This window comes from Manacus candei, unplaced genomic scaffold, assembly GCF_025592945.1.
Source record: "Manacus candei isolate 608988 ecotype Guabito, Panama unplaced genomic scaffold, ASM2559294v1 h1tg000089l, whole genome shotgun sequence".
Classification (NCBI taxonomy): domain Eukaryota; kingdom Metazoa; phylum Chordata; class Aves; order Passeriformes; family Pipridae; genus Manacus; species Manacus candei.
In genome coordinates this window covers 365,241-378,227 of record NW_026138137.1, presented here as the reverse complement: position 1 = coordinate 378,227, position 12,987 = coordinate 365,241, and the positions used below count along the sequence as shown (strand labels likewise).

The 12,987-nt window shown below is 38.3% G+C and overlaps 1 protein-coding gene across 11 annotated transcripts in view; it reads right to left on the bottom strand.

Moving 5' to 3' along the window:
- LARP4B (La ribonucleoprotein 4B) overlaps window positions 1-12,987 on the bottom strand; it is a 57,306-nt gene that overhangs the window by 15,978 nt on the left and 28,341 nt on the right. For 10 of the 11 annotated variants that reach the window (XM_051812915.1, XM_051812919.1, XM_051812920.1 and 7 more), the window contains 8 exons: window positions 9,437-9,584; window positions 9,084-9,245; window positions 6,835-6,916; window positions 6,241-6,377; window positions 3,760-3,863; window positions 1,874-1,984; window positions 1,331-1,384; window positions 767-976 (listed from right to left, as the gene is read on the bottom strand). In XM_051812915.1, coding sequence (XP_051668875.1) covers window positions 767-976; window positions 1,331-1,384; window positions 1,874-1,984; window positions 3,760-3,863; window positions 6,241-6,377; window positions 6,835-6,916; window positions 9,084-9,245; window positions 9,437-9,584 — 1,008 coding nt within the window. Of the gene's footprint in view, window positions 1-766; window positions 977-1,330; window positions 1,385-1,873; window positions 1,985-3,759; window positions 3,864-6,240; window positions 6,378-6,834; window positions 6,917-9,083; window positions 9,246-9,436; window positions 9,585-11,524 lie in introns of all 11 variants that reach the window. The other variant, XM_051812913.1, reaches the window with a different exon arrangement.

Genomic DNA, 12,987 nt, shown 5'->3' with positions numbered 1-12,987 from the left:
TTAGTTTTTGTAGAATAACAAAGGCAGACTAAAAGGGGCCAAGGTAATTCTGATGGGACTGTCACAATGGAGAAGATGGAAGCAGGACTGCAGGATGAAAAGGGTGTCCCATTAGAATATATAAGGATTCTTGCTATCACTCTAGCTTTAAGGCTTACCAATAGCCTCCTTAAGAAAATTTACAAAAAAAAAAAAGGTAATTTAAAAGTGATCTTTGTAATTGGCAAAAGTAATTTTATTTTTTTATTGCCAAAAGACATGTTACTTTTGCACAGAAAATATTTTGCTTAAGAACATGACAAATAGCGTAATTCAGCATGTCAACCTAGAGTCTGATTTCCTGCTAGAAGATCAAGATATCACATTATCCTTATCTATCTGATTCCATTAAGTTTATTCTGTACATATCAGAATTGCTTTTTCTGGTATTCACATAGATATTCTGAAGATCTAATTTCTAAAGAAGCTTTAAGCCATTGCTAAAAGAAATTCTTACTAAGATTTCTTTTGGTAATGCTTAGTTAATAATCTTTACTAAAGAACTGCCTCAAAAAGAATCACACTCCAGCCTGAGACCACATACAGTTTTCAAATAATCCAACTTCGTACACCATGGGAAGGATTCTGAAGGACTGTTTTTCAAGAAGAATTAGAATCTTAAACTCCCCTTTTCAGGACACATATGCTTCCTACACCACAGTACTTTGTAAGAAAATAGTACCAAACTTTGAAAAGAATAGAACTGCTTCACAATCAAGAGACTTACCAATGAAGGGTCAAGGTAGCTGTGTGTGGCTGACCAGGTCTGTGGGCCAATTAAGCTGTACAATGGGAAGTGCTGCTGGGGACTGTATACTGGAGGTATGTAAAAGGATGTTGTGTAACGCTGCTGCGTGTAGAGGTTCATATCCAGAGGTCTATATCCATTCTTTGGCAAAAATGTGTTTATAGCTATTGCCTTTGCTTTTATCCTTGCCTGCAAAGGAGATGAGATTATTTACTACAGCATCCTTTCCAATTATATCAGGATGGTTCAAACCAGCAGCTCTCAAATTTTAAATGGACACTTGTCAGTAACTGCTTTCTCCTTCAAGGACAGTAGGAACAGCTCATTGCTTCCCTGCTGCCTGATGCTGGGCTGGATATGCCACTGTCAGAAAGGAGGAAAAGGAGAAGTAGCATTGTATGTGCTACATTTCAAAACCCAACTCCAGGTCACGTGGCTCCTGAGACTGCACCATTTATATTTATATTAGAAAACACAGTGAATGCCACAAAAACCAGAACACAGCCACAAGCTTCCCCCCAAACCCCAAAAAGCTCTATTTACCTTAATTGGTTTTCCTTGGAAAGTTTTCACTTCTTCTCTAAGGTATCTGTAAGCCTTTAAAAAAAGTAATTATCTTATTTGTCACATATAATTTAAACATAGGAAACTTACATTTTGACAGGCTGAGCCTACCAATAATTCCTGGAGTGTCTGCTAATGTTACACTACAGAAAACTCATATATAATCTGGATTCACCTAAATTTATCATTGCAGAAGTGCTTCAGTAGCATTAAAACAAGACTTTAATGCTTATGACTGAAGCATTTCAATGGTTCACCCAAAATATCAATGTTCTCTGTACAAAAAAATCATAGCTTTGGCCAGGACACCAAAGATAAAGATGAACAAGATAAAACTCTTAAGAGTTATGTTTAGTAGCACTGATAGTACTAGCTCAGGGGAAGCATTACTGTTTTTAGAGGTTTGGGTGTTATTCTTTTTCATTGTTACGCATTTGTAATACTGTTTAAGATCTGTCAATTCACCCTCATCTTGTCCTTGTTTACCGTTACATTCTAATATGCTTCAAAAAATAGTGTTACCTGCTGTGCATCGGCTTCGGATTCAAATGTGATGAACCAATTGTCATTATAGGCAAACTCACAGTTGATGAACTTAGGCAAATTGTCTCCTTTGAAAAGTGCTTCAACCTCCTGAAGTAAGTGGTTTGATAACAAGGTAGAGAGAAGGGATGGAGAGAAGAAAACATCAATTTGAAGTGCAAAACTTTGGAACTCCAAGTAAGAAAGAGAGAAAGTACTTTCAGGCTTACAAAACAGAACTGAGGAGTTCAGAACACCTGCAGCAGTGATAGTTCTCTCCAATCTACCTGCTAGCTAGGAGGAATTCAAACAAGCACTGTCTAAGGCCATAATGCAAGAGAAGTTGCCTGCTCCCTTTAAATATGGGGGGATAAACTATTTAGGCCATAGAGAGACATTTAACCTTGGCATCAAGTGCAGAAAGATGTCTATTTCTCTTCAGTCCCTAAAACCATGGAGCCTCACAAAAACCCGTGCATATGGCACAGGACAGGAGAATTCAATTCTGCCTTTTCAGCAGAAACCTGGAGATAAGCTTCAACTCAAATGCCTACAGGTTCACGTATTTGAAACAGGGTTTATGTTACCTTAAACATCATCTGTTACTTTCTAGAGAAAACACAAACATTGGACTTCATATTTTAATTTATTTACATACTTTTTGTTTTTCCTCACAGAGTTGAGGTGAGCAGCATCAGAAGGCAACACAACTTGGGAGGCCTTTACAGTATTTTGGAACTTTGTTGCTTAAATAAAGCCTGACACTGCTGTACCAGAAAACGTAGGCTATTAAATCTGGCCAGTTAAGTCTAGATTTTTTCAGTCTGGCAAATTTAAACACAATGTATAAAACACTTCACTTGAGACACACTCTTTTGAAAATAAAGACTCAGAACTTTGTCTGAAGCATTTAAGAATGACCACCCAGGTGTAACACATCCAACGTGACAAATTGATGACAGCAACAAAAATAAATATATCTATTAAAAAAAAGAATCTACAATACTAAAAGCTAGGCAGTCTTTGAAAGGTTCCATTTCACTTGGAAAGCTAGAAGGGGCTATTATCTTTAAGCTACCTACATAGCAAATATCCAGCTTTTCCCTTCCAATTAATTTTATCATGTTCCTATTTATTAAGGCCTCTTATTTTTTTGTTGTAAGTTTTTAAAGTGCAGTACTTTGATTTTTGTCTGAAGACTATCAAGAAGAGCAACTCTTTCAGAACCTTTACTCTTCCTTGTAAAATTAAACTGAGGGGAAAATAAAATATCTACCTATCATCAAGAATCTGTGCCTTCTCCTCCTTTTTGAAAATTCAGGATTGTTTCATCTACAGCCCCATAATCTTTTCTAATATTCCCATTAGTCATAGTCCTGCCTACATCAGAGTTGCATTGAGGATCTTTTAAAGAATCAAGTTCTCTACTGTTGCACTCGTTCCACAAGCCAGTGGAGATCCTTAATTGACTTATTTACAGCTCTCAACTCAGCATTATGGATATGTTTGCAAAGCTTTAAGTACTTTACTTGAACAAGCTTCAAGGTTCAACAGTGGTATTTTCTAGGCTAAGCCTTATCTTCCTTCGTCTTTTTTGCTATTTATCCACTAAGTGCATATGGATAAGGCAGTGCCCAAGAAAATGATGGCAGCTCTACCAAAGACAGCACTGTCAGTTTCTCAGTCCTCTGCAGAGCTACAGGTTCTACCACAGCCTTCCTATGAGCAACATGGTCCTATCAAACATCTTTATTTTCCAAATAAACACAATAAACTAAGCTTCGGAAATGCTGAGAGAAATGTAATATGCTTATTGAAATCCGGAAGAAATCTAACTTCTAAATCCTAAGGGAAAAGTATTCTTTACATAACAAGGAATCACTTACTTCAATGGGAGTAGATTCAGGTACTTCACGTAAAATCACAATACAGCGATTCTGATTTGGCCTAACTTTTTCCCCCTTCTCATCCACTTGAACTAAAGGCAACGCTAAGAGAGAAGACACAAGAATGTATTTCAGAGGTCAGCAATCATAATAGCTTTGCACACCAAAAGATGCTGTGGACACAGTTATGCAATGCAAAGCTTCAAGTATTTTCGAACATTAGGAAATGAGCAGACAATGACTGAGAATACTTTCAAACATATGAAACCAAGTAGACATGTTCCTTATAATTTCCACACTCTTCCAGCCTAGAAATTCCCAATTCAATAGCATTTTCTTCTAAAGCACACATTGAGTCATGTTCTTTTTTGATTCTTACCTTAGTGGTAACGTCCACCAGCCTTTTCTGAGAAATTAATCACAGAAACACATAATACCAGGTTGGACCTCTGGACCATCTGATGCAACTTTTCTTAGCAAAAACATGGTCTAGACAGGATGGCCCAGTTCCCTGTCCAGTTGAATCTTCAAAGTATCCAGTGTTGGGGATCACACTACTTCCCTGGTAAGATTATTCCAATGACTAATTGTTCTCATTGTGGAAAATGTTCCTCTTGTGTCCAGTTGGAATCTCCCAAGAAGTAACTTGGACCCACTATCCCCCATCTTTACCACATGACTCTTTGTATAAAAGGAGTCTTCATGTTCTTTGCAGCCACAGTTTAAATACTAGAACATGGTAATAAGGTCTTTGTCATAGAAGGTGACCAGGTGTGTCAAGCACAATTTGCCCTTGGTGAACCCAAGTTGATTTTTTACAACCAGGTCCTTCATTTGACCTGTGATAGTCCCCAAGAGGATTTGTTTCATAACTTTCCCAGGAAATGAAGTAAGACTGTTAGGCATGTAATTTCCTGGGTCCTCCTTAAAGCCCTTCTAATAGATGGGGGTAACATAAGCCTTCCACTCTTCTGGGACATCCCTTAATCTTCACAGCTTCTCAGAGATTATGGAAAGTGGTCCCACAATGATGTCAGCCAGCTTTCTTAACACCTACGGATGGATATTTGTCAGGGTCCCTCAATTTGTAGGGGTCGAGCCCCTGAAATAGTTCACACATCAACTCTTCCTTCACTGACAGTGCATCTGTGGTTACATCAACCTGGGTCAACCTGTTCCCAAGGTCTGGGGCCCATCAGTGCTGGTAAAAGGGGTGAAGAAAATGTTAAGAATCTGTCTTTTCAGTGTCATTGGTGGCCAGTTCACCTCTCCTGTTTAACACAGGGCCAATATTTTCCTTCTGTTTCTGTTCATTGTTTACATACCTGAAGAACCCTTTCTTGTAGCTTTTGACATCTCTGGTCAAATTCAATTTGAGCTGAGCTTTTGCTTTTCTAACTGCATCTCTGTGCACCCTGGCAATGCCCTTGTAGCTTTCAACAGGTATTCATCTACTCCTCTCTGCCTCTCTCTTGGTTTTGAGCAGACTTAGAAGCACAGAGTTAAGTCAAGGTGGTCTCTTGATCCGCCTACTTTCCTTACCTTTAAAGAAAGTGAAATGTTTTTGTGCTTCCAGGAGAGAACTCCCAGCACTCATTAGCTCCTTTATCCTCCATGGAAGCTTCTCACAGAATCCCTCCTAACTGTGCTCTGAGCAAGCTGAATTTTGCTTCTCTAAAATCTAAAACCTCAGTACCAACCCTCAGTGTGCTCAGCATGACCCTAAACCCCACAATGCTGTGATTGCTACAGCCAAGGCTATCACTGAGACATTACAAAGCAGGTTCTCTTGGTTTCTGAGTAGCAAGTCCAGCAGTGCCTCATTCCTGGTCGGCACATCTAACGCTTGTATGGGAAAACAATTCTCTACACATTCCAGAAACTTGATGGATGACATGAGCTGCTGTATTGTTCTTCCCACAAATGTCTGAGAAGTTGAAGTCACCTGTAAGAACCAGGTTTGGCTGAACCAAAACTTGCTTAAGTGACCCAAATATTGCTTTGTTGGTCTTATTGTCTTGGTTTGGAAGTACTGTAAGATCCCCCTTGGAGATAACCCCTCTGAGCTTGACCCAGAGGTATTGCACAGAGCTTCCAGTTGATGTAGTTGACTTCTATACATTCAAGATTCTGCTAAAAGAGCGACTTCTCCATCTCTTCTTCCCCACCTATCTTTACAAAACAGCTTTGAGACATCCGTTGTGATCCTCCAATTACGTGAGCTGTCCCACCACATCCCACAATTCAAACTCACTTTATTCTCATTTGCACAGATCATTATCCAATACCAGCAATATGAAGTAGCTTTGATAAAAATACAGTTCTATAACTGTGATGGTCTAAACTGCAAGCTGCTTGGGCTGTTCAATGCTTTACAGAAAAATAACGGCAATACATTTAAAAGGAAAGATTGAAAATTCAGATTAATAGTCCTATGGCAATAACCAAAATGTTTTCTGAAATTGAGGAGCTTTTACTTACATCTCAGCACTTCAACAATCAAATCCATATCAGTACTGAGTTTCTTGACATGATCAAGGTTTGCTACTGTCATTATTGGCACATACTGATCACTGTCCATCTGTGATATAAGGTACATGTCACTGGCAAGATTTTCTCTGTTGGGAGAAAAAAAAATAAAAATGGACAAGTGTCACAGATACAACTTGAAACAAAAACTCATCACATAGTAGAGGGCAGATACCATCAGCATTTTCACTAACTAATTAAAATCATTGGCTTAAATAAAGCTTAAGTTTCTCAGCTTAAAAAAAAAAAAAAAAAAACAGTAAAGGTCATACAAATTCATCTGATCTGTAATTGCTCATAGCTACTCTCACTTCAAATCAATATATTTGCTAGTTTATGCTTTAGGTTTCATGTTTAAGTTTCATGTAAGCTTTAAGAGGTACATCAATACGATACTCTGAAATTAGCATGTTAATTTCCCCAAATTCTCATCCTTTCCACTTTAGTTTTAAGTGACAGATGAAAAATATATTAACACACATCCCAAGTTAGGTACTAGGTCTTGTTGGTTATCCCCCAGCTTGCTACATTTACGTATATACATACCTAGATAAACAGAATTCCAGTGTCTTTTTCAGTAATTCTCGTAAATCTTCCTGACCTTCTGGCTGCAACTGTTCGTTTCCACCTAAGAATTAAAATACTTCGGATTAAAATGTAGTTCTGTTGTATTACACAATAGATATTTTAATCAAACCATCATGTCTATTAGTCACTATATAACTAGTAACAAATTTTCAGATTCAATAGATGTTCATTATGTATTAGTTCACCAACCACCAAAACTGCATGGGAACACTTTTTATTTAAGACAGAAAAGAGAAAACATGTCTGACTTCACTTATTAACCTCTGTTCTCCAAATACATGAAAATCTGAAGCATTTTAGAAGAACAGCTACAAGCCCATCTCGAAGTAAATACTGAACTGATTTAGCTTGTAGACCTGTCCTCCATTCTCAGAAAACTAACCTCTTTCTAGCTGACTAAGCCCTGACTAATGCAGCAAGAGAGCAACGTAATGAAGGCGCTCCATACTTCAGCCCTCACTCGAAATTACTGATACACTAACTCAGAAAAGAGTTCCAAAAATGAGGTTATAAAATATCAACAGATATACAATCTACTAGCAACACAAGTGTAATTGACAATCTTTTGGTTAAGAAGGCAAAATTAATTTTTTTCTTATACTTTAGAGTTTCAAAATTATCATCACATGGAAAACATGGATTTTATGTTCATTTTAATTTAGACCCAACATACTAATGTCAGTAGAGGTTAAACTAACTGTGCCAGTGGGAGAACTGTTTAAAGATTAGAAGTTTAGTGTGGCTTTTAGAGATTTATAAAACATCTACTAACATGTTATTTAATATATACGTACGTAAATTAGTTTTTTTAAAAAAGTATTGCCCTCTATACCCTTCCCTTCAGTAACTTTCATCCTTTTCTTCAGCTTTCCTTAACCATTCTTCTTCCTAAAGCAAGTTCTAATTTCTTCCCACCACGCTGTCCTTCACGTGTTCTACTCTGAACAAGATAAGGTCAACACCTGAGAAATACACTTATGTTCTAACCACTATTTTCCTTCCCCATCTCCCCTTTCTTTCTTGTCCAAAAGCCAGCAAGGACCAAAATTATATGCATTTTAAAAAATAATTATTAAATTAAAAATCAGATTTCAGACTTGGGACCACCTGTGTCACTCACTATTCACCAGGTGGAACAGATCCAGTGTGCTGTTCAGCTGCTTACAACACTATCTGACTCTTGTTAAAAGTTAACTATTCTGGGCACATAAAGGACACGCTGGCAAGTTTTAACACTAATCTGAAGAATACTGTTCCCTTCTAGACTGTGAGGCACCTTTAATACAACTTTCTACTTGCCATCTAGTTATTACTTAATATTCCCCAATAGTACCCTTAAGTGGAAGAGTCAAAGAGAGCTTTCAGTTTTTCAACATAAGCAAGGATGATCCCACGACCGTGTCTGATTTTACTTGTCTTGATTTCCAGCTATTATGGATGCTATACTGGTAATTTTAAATACATGTTATAAAATCAGCTAAGCACAATGAACAAGGAACAGACCTCCCGTGAATCTCAAGAAACACCCAGCACATTTTCCTCTCCTTCCCATCCCTCAGTTCAAGTAGTAATCCCACATGCATCTTGCAGACCTTCTGTCCCTTTCAGTGAAATAGAAGCATGGCTGAATCTCTACACTACTTTCCAGAAACTTCTTAAAACATACCATCTGGTATAGACTACAGCTACTACCAGTTGCATTGAAAAAAACCCCTGAAAGTTCATTAAATAAGAATTCAAAGAAGTTAGACTAAAATGTTGCCTATTTTAGTATTTCAAGTACAAGACTGGTCTTTCCACACATTAACATTACTACTTGAGACAAAAACGCTACGTGAATCTCACCTCACCACCTGACCCAACGAGAAACGTGCAGCTTAAAGAGGTAGATATCTAAATGTAAATGTCTAGGGATTTTCATTCAGAACCACGTTCCAGAAAATACTCAGTTAAATCCAGAATGTTTGTGCAGCACCTCATAAGACTTATACCAGGACGAGACTGGTCGCCAAACATGTCTAAGTGTGATTGCAGAAGAGATAGGATTTTCTAGGGTCTGTTTACAGCATGCAAATCTTGAGTAACAAAAGTGGCGTAATTTGGGGGGGCTTTTGGGGGTTTTTTAGATGCTCACTGTTCAACTCAAAACACATGTTTGTTTTTTTTTTTTTAAAACTAAGTCCAAGTAAACACTAGCTTTCTCTTACCTGTCTGGGTGGTTTCATGCATAGACTCATACTCAGAATGATCGAGAGCCAAAGGGTTCATATCTGTCTGGTCTGACACCGAAACAGCTGGTGACGGCTCCGGCAGCTCTGTCAGCACTGCATTCTGATGCTTTTTGTCGCCATCACCGTTGGCATCCAGTCCTGCAGCACAGACGACAAACACTCAGAAAGCATTCTTTCTAGTCACTGTGACTTCACAGTTACAACTAAATCTGAAATAAAGTTGCTTACACGTTTGCTTTAATTTTTTTTAACAGAAAACTAAAATTGAGAAAATTCTGCACTGAGTTTTAACTTTCGCTTGAGCAACAGCTAGAAAATGTCATTCATACCTTCTTTACAAGAATCTGGAGGTTGGTCAGGTATTTCTTCCCACGTTTTGCTCACACTACCATCAGTGGCACCACTTGCTTCCAAGTGTAACATATGATTTCCCCACACCTTTGCATTAGGGTTTAACTCGGAAACCTTGGTTGACTCCTACAAAAAGAAATTGATTATGCACTTTGTGGATGCACAGCATGCATCTGTGTGTAGATATGTACAGTTTCAAATAACAGTATCAGACATACAATTCAAGACTGTACTGTCAAGTTTTTTCACATCTGAATATATTAACTGAATTCCCATAATCATTTCAGGTACAAAACCAACTGAATTGTGCTGCATGGAATTCATTTACCTGATTAAGAATCATCAGAAAAGGCTAGCCAAGCAAAGCAAACAACAACAAACATTTCAAACCCATACTTGACCTAGACTTCAGGGAGTTCTCTAATATACATGTCTACCTGATGTTGACTATATTGGTATTGTATCTGTTTCTGCAAAATAACATTAAAGAAAAAAACAATCAAGAAAATACCAAAGTACAAGGTTTTTTTTTTTTTCTGAACTTATATGTAACAGTAACTTATATGTAACATGTAACAGTCTTGATGAAGCATTATGGAAAATTGAAAGCATGACAACTTCTGTCATTACTTCAAGAGGAGGAACTGTGCATTAGGACAGAAGAGATGAATTATCAGATCCAGTTAAATCATCAAGACAATCTCCTTTAACCTGGATTATAAAATGCACACATTTAATGATTATATATGGTTATATACAACCATCACATAAATGATTATATCTGTGCTTCAGAGAGATTGCTCTCTGCAGTGCAAGCATCTACAATACTTTTTTGATAGTTACATGAGAAAGTTTTCTCTTGTGTTGCTAATGTTTGAGCAAAATGCATTAAATTATTCCATACAAAGAATATACTTGGAATGTTTTAATACAATTATACTGGGAAAGAGGATTGTTCATATTAAGACACACTAAAAAAGCTCATTGAAAATTTGTTTTGTGAATTTATGGATTCTAGGAACATTGCAGCATTTAAGACAGGCACTCCAAAACTCCATGAAGCTTTAAATCTTCTTAAACACATGCACTCAGATAGTTATTATCACAGTGCATAGAAAACATATCCAGAAAGCAAAAAGATCTAAAAAATCTCAAACACACCTATTGAGCAACAGAGAAAAGACTTATAAAAAGTGGAAGTGTTTGACACAACTACCTGAATAGTAACTATTCAGAGATGACAGCAAGTTCCATCAGTTTCCACTTTTAATATACAAAGTTCCCCCAGGAGACAGCAAACAGCCCCAAGTTCAACCCACTGCCCACACTGTGACTGCTGGGCAAGGTCAGAGCAACTGCTCCAACAGTCAGTGAGGGGAACAATATCCAGCACTGGCTCTGCTCAGCAGGGAAGGAAAAGGAGCAGCAGCTGCTGCAGGTTGGCTTTCACAGGGTAAGTAGGGTTGGAGAGGACCACTGGAGGTCATCCAGTCCAACCTCCCTGCTCAAGCAGGGCCCCCAGAGCTTGTTACTCAGGACTCTGTCCTGACGGCTTCATTTGTTTCCTATCCCAGCTTTCCAAGATCCAGCCCAGCTCATTCCCCTCACTTCTCTTGGAGCCACTCCTTTCTCCAGCACTTCAGATCACCTCCAGAGGTGAGTAAATATTTCCTAGTTGCTACCAAAGAAGAACTTCGGGAAATCCACAAACATTTCTTCCTATACAAAGGTAAAGAGCACTATTAACAGTCTGCAGAAAGCTTCCTTTCCCACACTGAAGCGTTTATCTGGAACTGAGAATCTGCAATCAAGTCACTTTGCCCAACGTTTAAACTTTCACACAAAGTAAACAGAAACAAAAAGAAAAAATATATTAATATTCAGCAACATTTTGAACTTCTGTATTCTGTACAGCATTTGGTTTTGCAAAGGAAAGGGAACAGTCAGCTTCAGGACAAAATAACATGATCTGTTTAACTAAAGAAACCACAGTTTGACTTGGCTTAGTCAAACTTCTAGCTTCAGCTTTAAGCTTTAACATCAAATCACTTCTGCAGAATACTTACAAATTCGTCTTTATTTTGCCATCCCCAAGTACCAGCATTTTCTGGTGCTAGCAGCTGATACGGGTATCTCTCCACTGCGTATGAAGCACTTGTTAAATCTTCAGGTTCATTCTGGAAGTTTTCACTAACTATACAAAGTCTGTCATTCTTCATGGTATCATTAGAAACTGCATTATTCCATAAAAAGCCCACCAGATATTCACCATTACCAGCAGGAACCGTGTCAGAAAACAGTTGATTTGTCCAATCATCATTGCCAGTCTGAAGACTGATGAGATGTGGCCACATTTCAACATGGGGATTTTGTCTGTCCAGTTCATAGGAGTGCTGCTCTTGGTCACTGGGTACATCTTCCATCAGATCTAACACGCACTGCTCACTGCCTTGCTGAAATCCTGCGGCAACAGGAGCAGCACTCTGTATTTCATAGGAAGGAGTAGCAGCGTATTTGTCTACCTGCTTTGGGTCAACACAAACTCCAAGCTCTTTGTTCGAGAAAATCTTGTGATCTGGCTGCATCTGTTCCCAGGTTGTGGTCAAGTCATTTGTTTGAGGATTTAATGTGTAACTGGTGTTTTTCAATTCAGTAGTCTTGGCTTCTAACAGTTTCAAATTCCTGCTGGTAAAAGGTTCTATATTCCCAGTTGATACACTAAAACCAGTGAGGTTCTGCTTTGAGTGGGTACTGACACACTGTTTTACTTCACTATCCTGAAGATTACATTCATTTACATCACACATACTTTTTTCAGGAGTTTCTGATCTTTCTTCAGTAAAAGACACAACAGGAACTGCAGTGTTCCCGACCTCTGGCTCTGGACTGGCACAGTGACGTAACTCAGGCTCTTCCACTGGTTTGTCATGCACATGAGAACATGCATTTTGACACAATGATGGTAAACAATTATGGGCTTTATGTAAGAGATGATTGGTATCGTCCAGATTTTTAGTGTCATCTTTTAATTTTATGCTCTTGTACGTACAACTGTCCATGGCTGCAGGTTCAGTGGAGTCAGAGGGAACGTTCTGACCATGAGCCAAGCCTCCATTGCAATTGAAGATGCCTTTATCACGATCAACAGTGTCAGCATCCAAATTTGGTTTTATATTTTCAGCATTGTTATCAATCGACTCATTGAGGTGAACTTCAAATTTTGTCTGTTTTACAGATTCTACTACATCCCCAGCTATTTTGGCTGACTCCGTCCTTGCACTCAATTGATTTTCTACTGCGTGGAAGAAATATGCATCCTGTTCATCTTGTCTACAGTTCATGTCTATTTTATTCATATCCTCACATTCCACAGGCACAGAAGAGGCACTGTTATCTGAATTTGAATATTTGCATACTTTACCTTTACTCCCTGGTGACTCTTGTGAAACTTGACATTCTAGGCTGTTTTCCTTTAGGAACATGTCATCTGTGCGTGGGTTATGTTGTTCATGAGATGTCAAAATGCCAG